Source organism: Eptesicus fuscus, chromosome 22 (assembly GCF_027574615.1).
Source record: "Eptesicus fuscus isolate TK198812 chromosome 22, DD_ASM_mEF_20220401, whole genome shotgun sequence".
In the NCBI taxonomy this organism is placed as follows: domain Eukaryota; kingdom Metazoa; phylum Chordata; class Mammalia; order Chiroptera; family Vespertilionidae; genus Eptesicus; species Eptesicus fuscus.
Window position 1 is genome coordinate 24,406,005 of NC_072494.1, and position 20,018 is coordinate 24,426,022.

The 20,018-nt window shown below is 52.6% G+C and overlaps 1 protein-coding gene across 3 annotated transcripts in view; it reads left to right on the forward strand.

Annotated features, from left to right (window-relative positions):
- CACNA1E (calcium voltage-gated channel subunit alpha1 E) overlaps positions 1-20,018 on the forward strand; it is a 267,144-nt gene that overhangs the window by 191,465 nt on the left and 55,661 nt on the right. For 2 of the 3 annotated variants that reach the window (XM_054711820.1, XM_054711821.1), the window contains exons 9-22: positions 2,074-2,127; positions 2,679-2,768; positions 3,661-3,870; positions 4,575-4,687; positions 6,264-6,376; positions 6,754-6,885; positions 7,371-7,443; positions 8,258-8,375; positions 10,252-10,319; positions 11,029-11,126; positions 15,194-15,250; positions 16,395-17,051; positions 17,450-17,754; positions 19,748-19,904. In XM_054711820.1, the coding sequence (XP_054567795.1) occupies positions 2,074-2,127; positions 2,679-2,768; positions 3,661-3,870; positions 4,575-4,687; positions 6,264-6,376; positions 6,754-6,885; positions 7,371-7,443; positions 8,258-8,375; positions 10,252-10,319; positions 11,029-11,126; positions 15,194-15,250; positions 16,395-17,051; positions 17,450-17,754; positions 19,748-19,904 (2,245 nt within the window). The remainder of the gene's footprint in view (positions 1-2,073; positions 2,128-2,678; positions 2,769-3,660; positions 3,871-4,574; positions 4,688-6,263; positions 6,377-6,753; positions 6,886-7,370; positions 7,444-8,257; positions 8,376-10,251; positions 10,320-11,028; positions 11,127-15,193; positions 15,251-16,394; positions 17,052-17,449; positions 17,755-19,747; positions 19,905-20,018) is intronic. The other variant, XM_054711822.1, reaches the window with a different exon arrangement.

Genomic DNA, 20,018 nt, shown 5'->3' on the forward strand with positions numbered 1-20,018 from the left:
GTGGGGATCGAGCCGGCAACCTAGGCATGTGCCCTTGACCGGAATCCAACCTGGAACCCTTCAGTCTGCAGGCCAATGCTCTATCCACTGAGCCAAACCAGCTAGGGCTAACAAGTACCTATTTTAAAAGGATGCCCTCAAACTGTACAGTCCAATGACTTTAAAACCCGCTTTGTCTGCATCAAGGAGCATCCCGCCAATAACACTCAACATGCTAACTTAGAGTTTCGCCGGAGGCTATACTCAAAAGAGAAAGCTAAACATTAGCACTTGGTAGAATGGCCATCCTCCTGAGCTTCAAAATGCCCCCTCCCTGGGAAATACATTCATTATATACTCTCAATTTTATATGCAGGTGGAATTGTGGTAATGACTTTACCCTTTTCTGCTTGCCCTTGAACTTGTTACAGGAGCTTAAATTATAAACCATCCTTTAATAGGGCCTGCTGCAAGCTTTCCTCCAGCAGCCGGAATCCTAGGCAATGGTTGCTTAGGTCTCCACACTGGTCTGTTATAGGCCAAGTGAGGGTGGGGCCCAATAGGGGACTCTGAGTTCCACCAGACAGGGGCTCTTTTGTTGGCAAGTTTGGAAGGATCCTGGTGAGGCTTATTCTAACAAGTATAGAAAATAGGATCCTGCCAATGATACGCCTCTGGGGAGTACAGGGCCGCCCTTGGGGAGGCCAAGGGACTGTGTGGTCCTTTTTCAAGCACCAACAACCAAATATGTTGTTCCAACACCAATCAGTCCTGCCATTCTTCCACACCTATCAGATACTCAACTATTCAGTTCCATCCTGACACTGAGTTCCACCTGGAGTTCATGCACACCCCACAGGTTAGGGACCAGCCACAGCAGAGGCCCTCAATGACCTGAATTTCTGCCCCATTGACAACAAATTCAGAGGAGTCGGGTTTTGATAATTCACTAGGACAACTTCTGGAGCTCAGGAAAAATGGTAATACTACTACCAGCTTATTATAAAGAATACAACTCAGGAACAGCCAAAATGAGGAAACATATAGACCAAGGTGTGGGGCAGAGGTTGGGGGCGCACAGCGCTGCCATCCTCTCTCCAGACATGCCATCCTCTCAGGATCTTGGTGTGGCCACCAGCCCAGGAGCTCCCTGTGCCCTGATGTTTAGGTTTTATGACGGTTCCATCCCATTGGCATGACTGATTCATTCATCAGCCATTGGTATTCAATAATCTCTAGCCCCTCTCCCTTCCCAGGAGGTGGGAGAAGGATCGGGCTGAAAGTTATAACTCTCTAATCCTGAGGTTGGTTTTTCTGGTTACCAGCCTCCATTCTGGTTACTAGGCCTCCCCCACAATGAGTCATCACATTAGTATACAGAAGACAATAAATTCCAAGGGTTTTAAGAGTTCTGTGTCAGGAATGGATCCTGAACAAAATCCAACATCACAGGGACACATTTACGATGGGCCCTAGCGTGGTCAGCTCAAGCTCTGCCCAAGGAAGGCAGGATGGAGTAGTGGTGAGGGTGGGTGGGTGGGGGGAGGAAGCCAGCCCTCCAGCCCTGCTCCTCTCCCTGAGTGCTGCTCCTCACGAAGTAGACAGGCCAATGCCCAAAGCGTGGCCTCGCCTCCTGAGTGAGCGGGTAGATGTGAAGTTGCAGACAAGAGAAACTAAGGAAGCTTCCATTTATTGCTGGAAAAGGTTTAAGGCGTTAGGAAAGACAAGAACCTGGGTAGGAGAAAAAACAGAAATGGAAGTTTTCATTCCTATCCATTTAAGGGGGTTTTAGTTAATAAAAAGATCAGCTCTTTCCCTCATGAGCATCCTCCTGAAGGAGTGTGTCAGACACAGAGCTGAAGTTTACCATCTTCCCCAAGCGCCCGCGCACTGACAACGTCCTTCTGTTCTGATGTGTCTGGGGAGCTCTCTCCGTGACCTTGGCGGCTTTCTCTTGCTGACGCCTGCGATGGACTGTGAGCCCTTTGTTCCGTCTCCGTTGCCCTGGAGCCCAAGCCCTCCCTGAGGGATTTTCATTTTGCAAGATAATTTGCCATTTACAGATAATTGACTAAACCATTTGTTTCCATGTAGAGGAAGTCATGCTTGCTGAAGAAAATAAAAATGCTGGCACGTCAGCCTTAGAAGGTAAGGCTCCAACCAACTCCTCACTCCACTGGCATCCACCCCCTCTTGTGTGGGGTGGTCTCTCTCGATCCAAAGAGGAGAGAGAAATAAAAGAGGGGCGCTCTGGGATTTGAAACCAAAGCCTCTCTGTCATAAAATCCTTCATGCTTTAAAAGGAAGGGAATTGAGTCACAAATTTTTAAATGCCTTTTAAAGTGATGAAAGCCAAATCCAAGAGTTACTTGGTCCTGGGGCGTGTCATTGATAATGTGCAATAAAAAGCCCATCATGCAATCCATGGCATATAAAGGATCTTCTCTGAACATCAATGGAGATCCTCTTGGGACCCCTTTCATTCCCAGGAAGTGCCTCGCTGGTGAGGAGCCAGCGCACATAGGTGCCTCTGAGCACAGGAGTCTTGTCTTTATAGATGCTTTCGACTTCTGTGACCCGGGCTCAGCTGTTTAGGGGCAGTTGCCTGGGTCCCAGAGGTCTCTGGCCCACAATCCTCAGTTTTGAGCAGAATGACCCGGTTGCACACGTCCTCACCTGCCTCCCCTTTCCCGGCGCAGTGCTCCGAAGGGCCACCATCAAACGCAGCCGCACGGAGGTCATGACTCGAGACTCCAGCGACGAGCACTGTGTGGATATCTCCTCCGTGGGTGAGTGGGACCGGCTAGGCCTTCCCCTCTCTGAATCTCCCATGAAAACAAAGAGCCTGTCTTTTGAGAAGCACCACGAGGAGGAAGAGAACCCAAAGAATCCAGACCCCAGGGATGGACTTGGAGAAGGAGTGGGAATCTAACCTACAGGGACTTAGAAAAACATGGACGCGGAGCCACTGTTCACATGAAACATGGGCTTAGAAAAATCCAGCCCAGATCCTTCTCGTGTGCCCATGTGTCCATCGGCCGGCCTCTCCTGCGGGATAAGGAAATCCCACTCAGATACGTTCAGAGGAGCTGAGGGCCTGTTGCTCCTAGTGACCCCCATTTGAGAACCTCCTCAACCACAGTAGCACCCACCTCCTGCCGTCCCATCGTCCATGTGATATTTAAACGGATTCCTACTGAGAACCCTACAGCAGGACTGGTGTTCAGTCCCAGGTTCTCTCAGAAACTCTGGCGGATGGCAGATAGTTCCTCCTCAAGAAAAAGGGAAGGGCCTTCGTTCTTAAAAGCAGGAGAGGCGTACAGAGCTCACTGCTGCGTTCGGCTGCCCGTGGCAGAAAGATCCCAGAGGCAGCAGAATGATTCCAGCCCCCGAAGTATATTTAAAAGGAAAGGCCAGAGAGAAGCCCAAACATAAACACGATCTGATTAGGTTTCAGATACCAGGTATATATGCCTTGGGTCCTCCTACCCAGGGAATCCTTTCTAGGGCTGAGCGTGCCCAGAGGAAAAGCAGGGGTCCCTACTGTGGAGACTCCTCATCATGGGTATTCCCAGGCCCGCAGCCTGGTGGCCACCAGCTGGGGGACCAACACTGCCCCCCTTGCCACAGAGGGCGATCGTTTTTGCAGCCTCATTCTCCCTCCTTGCTTCTCCCCCACAGGCACACCTCTCGCCCGAGCCAGCATCAAAAGCGCAAAGGTGGACGGGGCCTCCTATTTCCGGCACAAGGAAAGGCTTCTGCGCATCTCTATCCGCCACATGGTGAAGTCCCAGGTGTTTTACTGGATTGTGCTGAGCCTTGTGGCCCTCAACACCGCCTGCGTGGCCATCGTCCATCACAACCAGCCCCAGTGGCTCACCCACTTCCTCTGTGAGTGACCCGTGACTGCGGGCTCTCCAGGCGCAGGTGTCAGAGAGCCAGGATCGTGCTGGGCCTGGCAGTGCGTCTGTCCGCCCAGAGTTCTCCCCCTTCACGTTGTGAGGGAGGCCAGGGTTGTCTCCAAGGGACCATGCCCATCTGTCACTCGTTATTGAATCAGATAAACAAATCTTCGCTGAGGAGTCAACAGATGGCATTACAACTCGAGTGCTCTAAGGCCTTCTTCACTTAGTATTTTAAAGAGGGTCAATGGTGTAGGGAGTTTTGGTCACCAAAGTCCCAGGGAGGAAGCTCTTAGGGCAGTGGGTACCTCGAATAGACCAAAAAGGAGACATAAGGGTTAGTTAGCTCTGGGTAAGGCTGCCACTGGGTGTGAGTGGGGGACCATTCTGGCTCTCACATCGAAGCCATGGTAAAGCCCTGTCTTTCCGGGGAGCCACCTACCATTTAAAGGGCAGTGGCAAACCCACCTGTTGATGGAGAGCAAAGCCGACCTGGGGAGCTCTTGGGGCTCCTGCTGGGTGAGAGCGAATTCTGACATCGTTAGGTGTCGCCTGGTACTGACCTGCCCTGGTCACTGACCCTCCTCACATGTGTGGGTCCTGCTGGTGTGGAGGGCACCTCTGCAGGTGGGGGTTTTGGGTGCGGGAGCCCGCCATCTGGGGAACAAATGCTCCTGCTTTTGATGCTTTCAGACTATGCAGAATTTCTGTTCCTGGGACTCTTCCTCTTGGAGATGTCCCTGAAGATGTACGGCATGGGGCCTCGCCTTTACTTTCACTCTTCATTCAACTGCTTTGATTTTGGGGTAAGTGCTCGGGAGCCCACCTGTCCGCCCGCGCCCTGTCGATCAGCCACGGGTGAGATAAGCAGCTCCTCTCTTGCCCAGCATGAAGCACTGAAATCAGAAATTATGCCAGGGACTAGATGAGGTTCGCTAACGGGGGCAGGAATGAGTGAATCCTTGCCACACTAGGTTGGGAGGTTGGTTTTAAGCTTTTATTTTTAATGTTTTCATGGAAGTGTAACACACGCCATAGAGGACACCCTTAGGTGTATAGCTCGGTGAATTTGACAAAGCTAGAGTTTTAAATCACAGTATCCTGGGGAATGTCTGAGAGAGGAGGAAAAAAACTTGATTCCAGAAGGTAGTTCAATGAAAAAAGAGAAGCTTATATATTTGGGTTTTTTTTTTTAGTTCAGTTACAGTTGGGAAAATTATCTAAATATGCCCTCATGCAGACATGCACATGGATGCGCACACACACGCACATGCACACATGTTAGAAATGTCGTCCACTGTCCACTTGCTAAATAATATTGATATATAACTGTGCCCATTCCTAACAGGATTCAAGTGCTTTCACATACACTGTGGTCCTGCACGGCTTTCAGGAGCCCTGTCCACTATATCGCGGGTCAGGAGTTAGCCTGCCCATTCCCTGAGGACACGTGTCCCAAGTTCACATCGCCCAAAACAATGTGAATTAGCAGCAGTGCTGGGTCCCAAAACTTTGGGTTCCTGATCCACTTCTCTTTCTGCCAAACCTACTTCTTTTTCTGCCAAATTTTCAGTTACGTGCTAAGGATTTTGAGCACTTGCCAATCTGCATTTTAACGTGGAACATATGTTTCTGGGTACGGGCAGTTTTCAGGCATAACAGCCAGTGGAAGACCATTATAATCTTAGTTTCTTTATCTACATATTTTCAGAATTGCTGTGAGGATGAATTTATCGGTTATTGCTCCTCATGCAACGTAGAGACTATATAGTGGACAATCACTAGGTGATTAATTAAAACAAAAAACAAGTTCAGTTTTTAATTTGACATTGCTGCTTCCTACAGCAGTCAGATTCTCTGCCACCCAGTAGCTGTAGCACCATCACATTAGGCTGTGTGAGGCCTGAGGGACTGACGGATATTATACACGTGACTAAACCATTCTTGTGAGCACTAAATTCTAGAACAATGAGAGAATGTGGGCCCTCCCTGAGATTTTCATGTTGGAATGCAACTTGTATTAATTCCAGTTTGGTTCCTTGCTTTGAGGACGACTCTTTTGTCTGTCTGCTCAAAGGGTTACAATGTAAGACAGTTACGGCTGTCAATTTTGTGCAGAATTGACCACTTGTAGTTTTCACCAAGGACAACAGCAGTCAGTAAACCAGCCCACAGTCTGCGGGATTAAAGTTAGCAAGGCGGGTGGAGAGCAGAGGGAAGAAGCAGCCTTTGCAAATAATAGACCTGTTAGAGGCAGGCTGGGTGGGGAGGGGAGAGTATTAATTTCACCACAGCCCAATGAGAACTGTTGATCGCTGACTACCAGAATGTTCCTCTCCTCTCTTCCTCCTCCTGGTACTGTGGCTGGGTTTGGTTCTTTAGGTCACGGTGGGCAGTATCTTTGAAGTGGTCTGGGCCATCTTCAGACCTGGAACATCTTTTGGAATCAGTGTCTTGCGAGCTCTCCGGCTTCTAAGAATATTTAAAATAACCAAGTAAGTGATCAGAATCTGGACCCTTCCCAACCACCATTGAGAGTGGAAGCTTCTCTCTGCCTTATTATATGTCCTTCCATTCCTCATCCCCCTTACCAGATGTTCCCCTTCCTTGTCTCATCCCCCCATTCCATTCTTCAGCTCCTCCTCCTCACCTCCTCCTCTTCCCTCCTCCAAAGATCAAACCAGAAGAAACATCTACGATGCCAAGTCCCGTGCCACATTCCCAAGGGGAGCCACACTGTTGCTACCACCTCTCCTTCCTACAAGGATTAAAAATGCAGCTCATTCATAGACCAGCAGGCAGATGTCCAGCTGGACTTGGGGGTAACGGGATATTCACTGCTCACCGCTGTAATGCCGTCTGCGTTTTGTAGGTACTGGGCGTCCCTACGGAATTTGGTGGTCTCCTTGATGAGTTCCATGAAGTCTATCATCAGTTTGCTCTTCCTCCTCTTCCTGTTCATCGTTGTCTTTGCTCTCCTAGGAATGCAGCTGTTTGGAGGCAGGTAAGCACCAACTAGCTTTCCATCCACAGGAGCCTTAAAACGTCAGCCTGGGAGCGCCGGGGTCACTCATTCAGTCACCGCGTTCCCATCTTATTTGCTCCTGTCCATGGCCCAAATCAACCACTGTGCGTGTTGTGGAACAGGCGTCTCTGCTTGTAATCTTTTCACGTTGTACAGGGTTCTCGCTCCCGGGACCCTTCCTCTGGAGCTCTCTCTGAAATGTACAGCACAGGGCCCTGTACCTCGGGATCTGCCCAAACTCCATCTCGGTACCCACGCCCTTCAAAGACACACCCTTCACAGAGCACAGTCCTTCAGCCATAGTCTCTAATATCATCTTTACAAGTGACACGGAGTGGGGGGAATGTAGGGAAGAGGGGGACGTGGAGAAAGGGGAAAGAAGTGATGAAAATGGCATCATCTTGGGAAGGGAAAACTTGGTGTGTAAGAATTTTCATTCCATTCTCTCTGAATTTCCTTCGCAGGTTTAACTTTAATGATGGGACTCCTTCGGCAAACTTTGACACTTTCCCTGCGGCCATCATGACTGTATTCCAGGTACGAGGCCAACTGGCAGGTTTCTGGGTGCACACTGCAAGGTGAAAAGCTTAGGAGAACACCACTCTGCCCCTCCAGGCCCCTCCCAGGCAGCTGGGTACCTTGCTTGTTGAGGAATCATCACCACAGTAATTCCTAGGATTTCGGTCGCTCTGTTCTTACCAATAAGAGAAGAGCCCCCTCATGATGACCTCATTGGCCTTCTCCCTATATAAGAAATATCAAGTCAAAGACAGTAAAAAAAACTATTACATTTATGGTTTTCTGAAACCGGAAACATCATCTAACACATGTGATCATTTAATGAAGTATTATTAGCCCCCACCAAAATAAATTTTAAATAATGGGGGAAATTAAAAATCAGTCATGTCTTAGACCTAAGAAAAACGCTATTTAGCGAGGCTGAACCAGAATCCAGGTTTCCAGAGCTGGTGCCCAGGCAGCTCTCTCCCATAATGATGCTGTCTCGGGAGCTGCACCTTGGCAGCTCAGGTGACAGGTGGGGAGTGACCAGACTGCCTGGTCTGAGTGATTCCTGTGGGCCTGGCAAAGTGGAGGTGGGGGGCGGGGAGGACTCTGTAGTTTGAGGAATAGAATCTTCCCTTTTAATGCTCTTTCTCTATTTTCAATGCCTAAAATTCTCTTCCATAACAAAAGAAAATTTAGGATTATCCATGGGAGTGACATTTTTTCCCCCCCTCCCTGGCAGGATGGCCAAGCAAGGGGGTAGGTGGAAAAGACTCAGGCCCAGACTTCTCACCATTTTCTCAACCAGCCCAGGTCTCTGACTTGGCCTGTTGTTTGCTTTGCGTAGATCCTGACAGGTGAGGACTGGAATGAGGTGATGTACAACGGGATCCGCTCCCAGGGTGGGGTCAGCTCAGGCATGTGGTCAGCGATCTATTTCATTGTGCTCACCTTGTTTGGAAACTGTATCCTTTTTAAGATGCTCCTCTTTGTGCTGCCTGCCTGCCCAGTCCGGCATATGAGGAGGGGAAGCGGGAGATGGAGGAAAGGGGGGTGGTGATTGCGTAGTGATGGTGAAGGAGGAGGAGGTTGGTGGTGGAGGTGGTGGTGATGTGGAGGAGGTGGGGAGGAGGGTGGTGATGGTGGTAGAACTGGAGTGGGGCAGTGATGGCGGGGAGGGGGACATTGCTCTGTGTACTAAGAAGAAACCAGACATTGCTCCGTGTACGAAGAGAAACAAGGATCCTGATCTTAAGGAATTTGTACACTAGTTGGGTAAAGGGGATAAAAATGAAGAAGAAAGAATAGCATCCAAATGAAGCTATTGTGTTGAATGATTGGAGCTACTATGAGCTGGGGACAGAAGAGAGGGCAGAGATCACTGTAGGCTGAAACAGTGGACAGATTATAATGCTCATGCGTTAATTTCATGTTACGCTAGAACAGAGCCTGCCCCATAGTAAGAGCTCTAAAACACTAGCATTATGATTAATGCTACTACAACTAAGCAAATCTAACATTGACATCATCTGTGCTATTTGTGAGTCTCTGTGTGTACTAAGTGCTTTACTGGCGCTATTTCATCTAATCCTTACTCTGTAAGACGTGGAAGAAATAACAAAGACTAAACAATTACTCAACTGTAAAGGGAAAGTAGAAACCAAGTTCTTTTCATTCCAAAACCCAGGTCTGGTCACAGGATCTAGATCCAGGAAGATGAGGTTTTAATCCCAGCAACTCTGCGTACAGCTGTGTGGCCTTGGGAAAGGCACTTCATCTTTCTGAGCTTCAAGTTTTCACATGTGAAATTAGAATACCAATGTCTGTCTTCCTTGTTAGTTGCGAATAGTAAATGAGGTAATTTATTTGAATGCCCCTTGTAAACTACAAACTTCTACACGACCATTCGATGTTTTGGCGAAGTGCGACTTGCCTTGATTTGGATTTGGTAGAGTAAAAACGAGGAGCTGTTGTGCTACAGCTGTGGTTCTGCATCTTCCAGAATCTCACAGAGAAAAGATGCTCCTTTTGGTTTTCTGCCCTGAAAACTGATAAGGGCCAAAGCCGACTATAGACCAGAGAGAGCCGCTAAGAAGAAAGCTGTGCAGTGAGTCACAGAAATGGAAGGCCAATTTGTCACAGTGGCCTTTTTTTTTTTTCTTTTTTTTTCTTTTACTCTGAGGGCAGTCAGACCTGGACTTTCTGGAACCAGTTCTTTGTCCCAGAACACATGGGCCTCAAACACAGTTGGAAATTTGGGTCTTTAGAGGTTAGAGTGTAGAATAAAAAGGGGTTCCATAATGATCTTGTGAGTTCTGTGACATTTTGTTAAATGAAATGCGGAAGCGGTGCAGGATGAGAAGAACAAGAGAAATAAGTTAGCATCCCGTTACCGAGAGCTGGTCAGTGATGGGCTGGGGGTTCTCATTTCCTTCCATCTTTAAGAATAGCTTAGGATGGCTAGTGTAGGTGGGCTTCAATTTCAGCCTCCCAGAAAGGAGAGATGAGCTCCTACGTTGAGTTACCTACCCACCTTGTTGTTCACTGACTCTCTGTTTGATATTGCTGTGGATGGACATCACAGCTGTTGAAAGGCCTTCTCACTCTGTTCATGTATTTCTTTGTCCTGAACAAAGAGATGAGACGTGGAAGGAGGGGAGACATATTCTCCTTCTAACAGGGTTCCATAGTATCTCAGTCCCCCCTCCCACAGTCCCTGCTTAAGGGACTCTTTGGGGTAGATCCTGGTGTCCCCAGCAAGAAAGACGTGGAAATGCCCTCTCAGCCTTGCTTTGAGGCCTCCTGCTTTTCTTATTGCCCATCCTTAACTCGTCACCCCAGACACGCTGCTGAACGTGTTCTTGGCCATCGCTGTGGACAATCTGGCCAACGCCCAGGAGCTGACCAAGGTAAGCATTGCTCTCTGGGGGTGCGATGGTTCTAGTGCCATTAGATGCCTTTGAGGAACTTCCAGAAGTCTGCGTTTCTGGCCCCTCCCGGGAGCTCCTGGACAGGTGGAGAGCCACACGCCCTGAAGGAAGCCTGGTTCAGTCTCTTTCACTCTCTTTGAGTTTGATGAGCCTCAGACCAGCCTGGGTCTCCCATGAGATAGAGAAAATAATATCTTAGAAATTGGACCCTCAAGGAGGCCCTTTGCAGGATTATAACATGAAGAATAAAGAAAACACTCAATCCTGGGAACACTTAGCTCTGCGGGGAAGAGGCACAGCCTTGGTGCTGCACTTCAGGGGCTCTGCCTGGAAGGGCCTCGTTCCCTCACTTCCAGACAGAACACCTGAGAAGTATCAGCTCTGGCCTGTGACCTCTACAGCGTGGCCAGCTCCACTGAGGGCTGGGGCATGGCCTTGACTTCCACAGCTCTCCTGGGCAGCCTGTGTGGCAGGGAGGAGACCAGAGTTGCGGCCATGCCAGGGCTATGGAGGCCCGGCGGCTTGGCCATCTGTGGTCTCTCAGCCAATCTCGCCTCATTCTGCCTTATTTCACCTCTTCCCTTGTGCTCCTCGCCCCTCCTGCTCTCCAGAGCTTCTCAGGAGAGCCCAGGGAGCCACCTCTTCTTCATGGGGGTCCCAGGCACAGCCGTGTCTTCTTTGTGTCTAGGATGAGCAGGAAGAAGAGGAGGCTTTCAACCAGAAGCACGCGCTGCAGAAGGCCAAGGAGGTCAGCCCGATGTCCGCACCCAACATGCCTTCTATCGAGTGAGTCGGCAGTCCTCACCTCACTGTCCCCTGCACTCAATCCAAAACCCGTTGGTTATCCGAGGGCACCTACTCCACGCCAGCAGGTGCCCTGTGAACACAGCAGTGAGCACGACAATCTCTCAGCGAGCGAGGTCAGATTGATAATAAACACACAAATGATTTGCACTAGTGGTAACTGCTGTAAAACACAGGAAACAGGGCAGTGGGGCAGAGGAACGAGAGCTCGGTGGAGTACCTTCGGGCAGCCTGGGAGGGGTTCTCAGAGGAGGTGGCATTTAAGCAGAGACCCTAAAGGTGTATAAAGTGTCATGTGACATTTGAAGGCAGAGCATCCCCAGCAATTGGCTGGTGTGGAAGGAACGAGGAGGAATCGAATGAGACAAGGTCAGGGTGGTGGGCAGGAGCCAGGTCCCGAAGGCCCCGGTGAGGGATTTTAGCTTGTATTCTCATTGCAAGCCTGGGAGAGTTTCAAGTGGAAGGATGGATATGGCATGATTTATACTTTTAAAAGGTCACTCTGCTCTGTGGAGAATGGATTGTAGGGGCCAAGAGTGGAGGCAGGGACACAGCAAGTTGACTCTGAAAGTAGGTGAAAGATAACAGGGTTTTAAAGCAGGGTGGTGGCAACGGGGAAGGTGGGAGGCAATCCCATTCAGTCTCTGTTGTGGAGGGTGACCCGATAGGGTGAACTCTTAAGGGGTTAAATGTGATGGTGGATGAATAGAAGGAGAGGAGGCATTTCTCCCAAGGTCTAAGGTGTGAGGCTTAAGCAAGTGGGTAGGTGGCGGCTGTGTGTATGATACTCTGGAGGACGATGGAGAGCCCAGGCTCAATTGGGCCACATTAAATTTGAGATCCTTACAAGACATCCAAGTGGAGATGTTGAATAGGCATCTGAAGCTTAGGAGAGAAGTCGGGGTTAGCAATAAAGATCTGGGGGAGCCATTTGCAGTTGGATGATACTGAAGCAGCCAGTGTGGGTGACCTGACCTGGGAGAGTCCAGATGGAGAAGGGACAAGCTGAGGACAGAGGCCCAGAGCCCACCTGTGCCTGACGGGGAGCTCCCAGGAGGTAGAAGAAGGAACCAGGAAGCATGGTGCCCTGGAGACTAGAGAAGGAAACCCTTCAGGGAGATCACACAAGATGGGGACAGCAAAGGGACTGGCAACATGAAAGCTGTAAGTGAGCTTTGCAGGAGCAGTTTGGCCCCTGGGGACTGAGTCCAGCTGAGTGGCCCCTGGGGACTGAGTCCAGCTGAGTGGCCCCTGGGGACTAAGTTCAAGGAATGAATGGGAGGTGATGAAGTAATCAGTGAGGAGACTCTTTTAAGAATCCAACCTGGGCCTGTGGTGGCTGGTTGAGCTGGGCAGGGGACTAGGCCCTGCATGGGGCTGACCCCCTGTGTGGGGCTGGAGGAAGCTGTTGGAGGAGAGGCCGAGCTGTGACTGCAAAACCATGGCACTCTGTAGCTGCTTCTGGGCTTGCCTGAGGACTGTGTGAGTAGCCCTGGGGTGTCTATGGAGAGGGCCGGAGATCCCCAGGGGGTGGCACCCGACCCTGTCATCGACTCCTTGAAGCTAGTGAGGAAGGAGCCCTTTGTGGCCAGTGCTCATGCAGAAGGCTCTTGAATGAGGAGCCTCACCTGGCAGGGGCATTCCAGGGTTACATGTGGAGCCCTCCCTTCCCTGCATGGCCATTGTTTTGCCCTGACCTTTCAAAAACGCGAGGATCTGGCTCTGGGCCCCTCCTCTGTGAGTGGGGGGAAAACTGCCCCCCCCCACCCTCCAAAAAAATTATCTCTGGATCTTGAGTGGTTTCTAACCCACCTTCCCTGAATGCATGAGTTTGGGTTAAAAATACACAGGTAGCCAAACATGCCGCTGGGTGAGGCAGTTGGTTCCGTGAGTTTGAAGCTTAGAAGAGAAGTCCGTGGGTGGTTCTGTGTGCTGAGATGAGGAAGCCTGGGGGGGAGAGTGGGTTTGGAGCCCTGAGTTGGGAAGGTGCTCAGCCCAGAGTAGAAACTCACAATTTAGGGAATGAAAGAATGAATGAACTGCTGATAGCAGGGCCTGTAGGTGTTGAGCCGTGTGTGTGGCGGGCACAGTGCAGTGGAAGGAAGTGCTGTGACCTCCCAGGACGGGCAGAGAGCCAGACTCGGGATGCGGGACAGGGGTGTGAGGTGGGTGCCACTGGCGGTGCCACGTCAGGTGTGTGCACACCCCTCGGGAGTAAAAGCAAGAATGTGGCTGTCCCTGGAGAAACGGAAAGAGCATTGTGACAAACCGAAAGGCCTGAGTGCTGGCTGTAGTCCTGCTACTCATACGTTCTGTGACCTTGGTGAGATCCCTTAGGATCTCTGATCCCGTTTCCCATTTTTGGAAGAGGAAGAATGCTCTCTGGCCTTCCTGGTCCATGGGATCATTGTGGGCTGCGTGCGAGGTCACAGATGCATGTGTTGGAGATACGTGGATGCTTCTCGGTATGATTTGAGGAATGAAGGTATGTTAATGATTCTGATGGGGTAGGAAGTGGATCTCTTCATGTGTGAGAAGTAAAGAGGGGTCTGAAGTGTGTGTCTGATTTGTGTGGGAATCAGCAATTAGGTTTCTCTTTTGCCTGGTGCATGCATGTGTGTGCATGCATTTGAGTGTGTTCAGGCATACGTATGCAAGAGAGGAGATTCTTCATGCACTCACACTCTTACACATGCCTCTGCCTCCAGTATTTGAATATGTGAGAATTTGCAGTTAGATGCTAGAATGTGCTTTTCGTAGTGGGTTTGCATGAGGCCTCTCTGAAGTGTGGGCTCTTATTTCTATCTGCCACCCATGCCTCTCGGCACCGCCGCCCCACGTGTGCCTCCTCGCATCGCAGCTGTCGAAGCCGAGGGGTGCATTCCGTTGGGGAGCTCGCAGGTGCCTGCACAGTGATGTCTGCATCCATCCCGTGGGTGCTCATGCGCATCGCTCCTCTGCCAGACACCGAGGGAGGCTCAGCCCAGCTGCCCGCCCCCCCCCCCCCCCCCAGCCCCGCGGAGGATCAGCAGATACAGAGCGTGGCCATTGGCAGGGCTAGTTTGTCCATCATGTTCTCCATGTGTGGGTGTCACTTTTATCTGGAAAGGAGCAGCATTTGCCAACCTCCAGGTCCAGGCAGGGTCCGTTGGGCCAGACTGGGCCTGTCTGCCAGGAACTGGGGCAGGCTCTCTCCACAGCTGTCCCAGATGTGCTTCCTCCGCCTTAGTGTTGACCTGAGCTGGCGGTCTCTTTTTTCCAGGAGTCCTGTCTGCCCTTGAGGGTGGTGCCCACACCCTGCCTCTCTGACCTTCCATTGCCTGTTTGAAAGGGCACAGCAAGTGTGTGTGTTTGTGTGTGTGTGTAGAAGAGATTTTTCCCTGTGCAAGGCCAAGAAGGTTAATACTGGGCTTTACCCAGCTAAACAGACCAAACCTTCAAGGCCTCTGGCCAGGGCCACTGCGTTGCACAAATGCGGGGTCACCGCTCGCATCCTAGAGAATGTGAATGGCGGCCATGGAGGGGCGGGCCTGCCTTTGGCCGTGGGCTATTTCTGTGACCTCGATGGTGTGCGTGGCAGAGCACTTGCTCACTGCACATTTTGAGAGATTGGAGTGATGAGTGGGGACTCACACCATGTGACTGTGCTGGGCTCATCTAGAAATGACGGTGCGGGGGGGAAATACAGCTCTTCATCCAGAGATCTGTTTCCGTAATGGGTCTCTGAAGGATCTTTAGGTTGTGGTGTGAGTGCCAGTGGGCGTGGCGGTTGAGCATCTGAAGCAGTCTACTCCATGAAATGGAAATGGATCCTTTGCGTCCGTTCGTACGCTTCAAAATCTAGATCACGTGTTTGCACGTAGCAAGGAATCAAGTCACTCCCTGGGAGAGCGCCTGGCTGGGAGTGTGCAGAGGGCAGCGGGCGTGCCGAGAGCGTGTGGGCGCACTGGGGACTCCGTACCTCTCCCTGGAAACCGGCTGGTGGCTGTGGGGCGTGTGGTTGCTCTAGAGGTTGGGGTGAACTGAACCTGTTCGTTTTTCTTCCCCAGAAGAGACAGAAGGAGAAGACACCACATGTCGATGTGGGAGCCACGCAGCAGCCACCTGTATGTGTGGACCGGTTTGCGTGTTTGTGAGTGGTTATGTGTGGGTGCGGGGACCCCGTGTCTTTGTCCTTGCTGTGGACAAAGTGGCGCCGGGTGTGCACGTCAGTGGTGTGTGCGTGTGTGTTCCATGCACATGGTTTGTGGACATGCCCCGCTGCCCCTTTCGACACGTGCTTGTCTCTGTGTGTCTAAGGTACGTGGCCCTGCGCGTTGTTCGCTCTCCGTGTGGCCTGTGAGTGGGCATGTGCCGGCGTGGCTGTGCCTTTCACGTAGGCAGTTGTGTGCAGCCACGCATGGGCCTCAGGGAGGGCGTGTGTGGGCACCTGCGAGTGTCCCCTTAACAGTGTGTAGCTGTGCACGCACAGGCACGTGTGGTGAAGGAGTAGGTGGCTACCCTTCCGCCGTGTGGGCCCCGTGTGCTCGCCTGTGTGTCACGTTTGTGTGTTCTCACTGCCACGTGAATGCACCTCTCGGCCCGGAGCCGAAGTGCGCCACAGCCATTCTGAGGGTGAGCGGCTGGTGGTCTTTGCACACACAGTCCTCCGAGGTTTGGAAGAGACGCCAACACTCTGATTAGGTGAGGGTGACTCCGAGACATTACGTAACATAGGTCTGCTTGTCACCGTGGTCACCCTTCGATGGACTCTGACCTTTGCACTTCTCTGCCCGGGAAACCCCAGGCTTATCTGAGGGGGAAAGCAGAGGGGAGCAGGTGGAAGGGGGTCTCTGACCTGGGACTAGGGGCCAGTGGCGGGCACAGCATAGGAAAAGGGTGATGCCCTGAAAGCGAATGAGAGCGGGGAGTGCAGACCTCGTTGCCTTTGTACTTCGGCCCTGCAGGCCCCGGGGACGGGGAACTGGGTCCTGGGCTGACCCCACCCCCACCCGCTCCCCCAGCTACTGCAGAGCAGGGAAACCGAGTGGGGAGCCCATGAGCTGGGAGGCTGTGGTCCAACCACCCGCTGCTGCGGGGCCCCCTCTGCTCCTTGCGTCTTTCTGTGCTTCCCGTCTGCAGGTCCTGGGCTCTCCCGTGTGCCCCTCGCACCGTGTGTCCTGCCCTTTCCCCGTGGCCGCTGAGGGCTGCCCTCTCCGGCCTGCAGCTGTCGGGTTCTGACCGCAGCCTTCCCCCTTTCCCCTTGGCCAGGCGGGAGCGGAGGCGCCGCCACCACATGTCGGTGTGGGAGCAGCGCACCAGCCAGCTGCGGCGGCACATGCAGATGTCCAGCCAGGAGGCCCTCAACAAGGAGGAGGCCCCGCCCATGAACCCGCTCAACCCCCTCAACCCACTGAGCCCCCTCAACCCGCTCAACGCCCACCCCAGCCTCTACCGGAGATCCCGGCCCATCGAGGGGCTGGCCCTGGGCCTGGGCCTGGAGAAGTGTGAGGAGGAGCGCATCAGCCGCGGGGGGTCCCTCAAGGGGGACGGAGGGGACCTCTCCAGTGCCCTGGACCACCAGAGGAGCCCCTTGTCCCTGGGCAAACGGGAGCCGCCGTGGCTGGCCAGGCCCTGCCATGGGAACTGTGACCCTACCCAGCAGGAGGCTGGGGGCGGGGAGGCTGTGGTGACCTTTGAGGACCGGGCCAGGCACAGGCAGAGCCAGCGGCGCAGCCGGCACCGCCGAGTCAGGACGGAAGGCAAGGAGCCCTCCTCCGCCTCCCAGAGCCGGTCGGCCAGCCAGGAGCGGGGCCTGGATGACGGCGCCCCCACCACCGAGGGGGAGAAGGACCGCGAGCCCAGGGGCGGCCATGGGGGCAAGGAACCCACGATCCAGGAAGAAGAGAGAGCCCCGGACTTGAGGAGGTAACAAGTCCCAGGAGCGCCTGGCGCACGTAGCACGGCTGGTGTTAGGGACTCTTCAGTATAAGCCTCCGAGCCTCCTTTTGTCCAGTGGAGGCGGTGCTAGTGCACCTGCTACAGGGTATGTGCCGCTATGACGGGCAGTGGGCTCTGTCCCCCTGAAAACCAGCCTCTGTTCTGGGGTATCTCCCCTCAGGAGTGGGTCATGGAAGGGTGGATGGAAATGAGGTGGTGGCAGGGCCCCCTGGGTCTTAGCTCCTTTCTGCCCGTCGGGTCGGGGTGGGAGGCAGCAGCTGCCCCATGCTCCCCAGCAGGGCTCCTCAGGCTCCCCTCACCTTTCCCCACTTTGAAACAGCATCTTCAGATCTGAGCCCCAGCTGTGTCCTCCTCTGCCTTGACAGGACCAACAGTCTGATGGTGCCCCGAGGCTCCGGGCTGGCAGGAGCCCTCGATGAGGCTGACACCCCCCTTGTCCCGCCGCAAGCAGAGCCGGAAGTGGGGAAGGCGCTGACGGAGCAGGAGCCCGAGGGCAGCAGCGAGCAAGCCCTGCTGGGGGACGTGCAGCTGGACGTGGGCCGGGTCAGCCAGAGCGAGCCCGACCTCTCCTGCGTCACGGCCAACATGGACAAGGCCGCCACCGAGAGCACCAGCGTCACTGTCGCCATCCCCGACGTGGACCCCTTGGTGGACTCGACCGTGGTGCACAGTGAGGACACAGTCCTGTCCCCGTCACCCCCGCCACCTGGTCTGGGGGGAGTCGTTGGGGGGAGTCGTGGCTCCAGAGTCACCCCAGGAAAGCTGCGTGGAAAACCCCACTAGCAGGATAAAATTATTCTTCAACAAGTGAAAAACAGAGACAGTTTTCACCCAATGTGCAGGAAAAATAAGTTAGAATTTTTCTCAATCTTAAGTTTAGGCCATAAAATGTCCCTAAGCCCGGTGACCACCCTAGAGTCTTCGGAAAGTCACGTGTGAATCTGGACCCAGATCTAGTTTCAACTCTGAGTCTTATCAACATTTGATGGGCGTTCCTGAGACTTCCAAGGAGCTCTGCCACCTGGACAAATAGGGGGCCTCGGACGGGGCAGAGGTGGCCGGAGGGCTCGGTGGCCTGGCTCAGCCCCGCGCATGGCCTCCAGAATACCTCTGTCCCTCTTCAGGCCTGTTGGTCACCTATGAAGTGAGAACACTGGTGATTCTGAGGTCTCTGTGCTAACATTTTATGAATCTATTACTCTTACCTACTGTTTTTCTCCTCCAAGGTTTTAGCCACTTTCTCTCCCGTTCCCTAGAGAGATTAACAGAGGATGTTAATCTAGGAGCCCTTCAAGGGAAACAGGGCTAGAAAGGACTAAACCGGCACCCTGTCTCTGCCCTGACCCTATCCCAGGCGTGTCCTAACTCCTCCATTTCCTGCCCCAACCCCACCCCCATTCCAGACCTAATCCCAGGGCCACTGAATTGTGACCACAGGGTTCCACCCTTGCTTTTCTCCCTCCCGACTTTCTTCACAATTTCCTCTGTTGATAGGACAGTCCGGCGTTCCTTGCTTACCCGTTACGTCTCTATCCCTTCACCTTCTCTCCACTGACAGTGCCAGAGCTGCTTGAGCGGGTGGCATCTCCCAGGCCCGGGACTCCTGGGCTCGCCTGGGTCATGTCTCAGGACCTCAGACTCCCAACCTCTTTCGGGGTCTGTTTAATTTCACGCTCCAATAAGGAAGTGTTTAGGCCCCTGAGAATCAGTAAGAAAGTTTGACCCTCTCCCTGTTCCCATTCTGGCGCCAGTCCCTGGCCTTGGTGATAGGTAAGAGCATGTTATCAGAGGGCTTTTGGATAGTTTGGATGACTTATTTTATAGAAGGTCCCAGAAGGGGCGGACCCTTGGAGCTTCGCTGCTTACATAAGGTTCCAGGGTAGAGTCACCCACTGAAGGGATCGGTGGGGGAGGTTGACGGGACCCCCTTGGCCTACTTGATAGCCTCGACCTCTCTGCCCCTAACCCCACTGTGACTCGAGTATAAAACAGGGAGTAGTGGTCCCAAGAGCTCCACTCCGTCCTGGTCCCTTCATCCTCTCTATCCTGGATATAGTCTTGCACCCATATTCGCATGAATATTGCATTCTCATCTCTGCATTAATCATGACTGGAAAGAGCACAGCTAGGAAGGCAGCTACAAACAGAGTAATGGTTTCTAGAAATCTTCCATTGCAGAGTGATTTCATTGAAAGGATATAGGATTTTAGAACGGAACCCATATTGGCCGTAGGACCTTAAGATAGGTACTTCCCTCAACTTCACTTTTCCCATCTGTATGATGGGAACAAGAATGCATGCCACTCAGCAGCTATTGATGTGAAAATTCAATAAGTGAATAAATACAAAGAATCCAGATTTTAGATAAATGAACTTTGTAAACTTTACAACATAAACCAACCTTTCGTTACCCAGGGAAATGTGGTAAGAATGAATGATTTATATGGCAAAGGCTATACCACATAAAATTAGGGTCAAGCTAGGAGGAGAGCAAGAGCTGGACTCCTTGTAACTAACAAACACCGCATGTGTGCAGGGCACCTCCCTCCGCACCTTCCTGGGGCCCCTTCCCAGCCCCTCCATCCCATCCCCAATGGATCACCAAGGGCTCCATTCTCGCATGTGGCAAGGTTTCTGAAGACATCCGCATGTTCCCCTTGCAGTCAGCAACAAGACTGATGGCGAAGCCAGTCCCTTGAAGGAGGCAGAGATCAAAGAGGAGGAGGAGGTGGAGGAGAAGAAGCAGAAGAAGGAGAAGCGTGAGACGGGCAAAGCCATGGTGCCCCACAGCTCCATGTTTATCTTCAGCACCACCAACCCGTAAGTCCCTCCCGTCTCCCCCGTCCGTCCAGGTGAACAGGCAGGGATTGGGCCAGGGCAGGGCAATGGGGAGACGGAGGGATGAGGGTCCAGTCCTCTTCCTGGTCCTTCCCA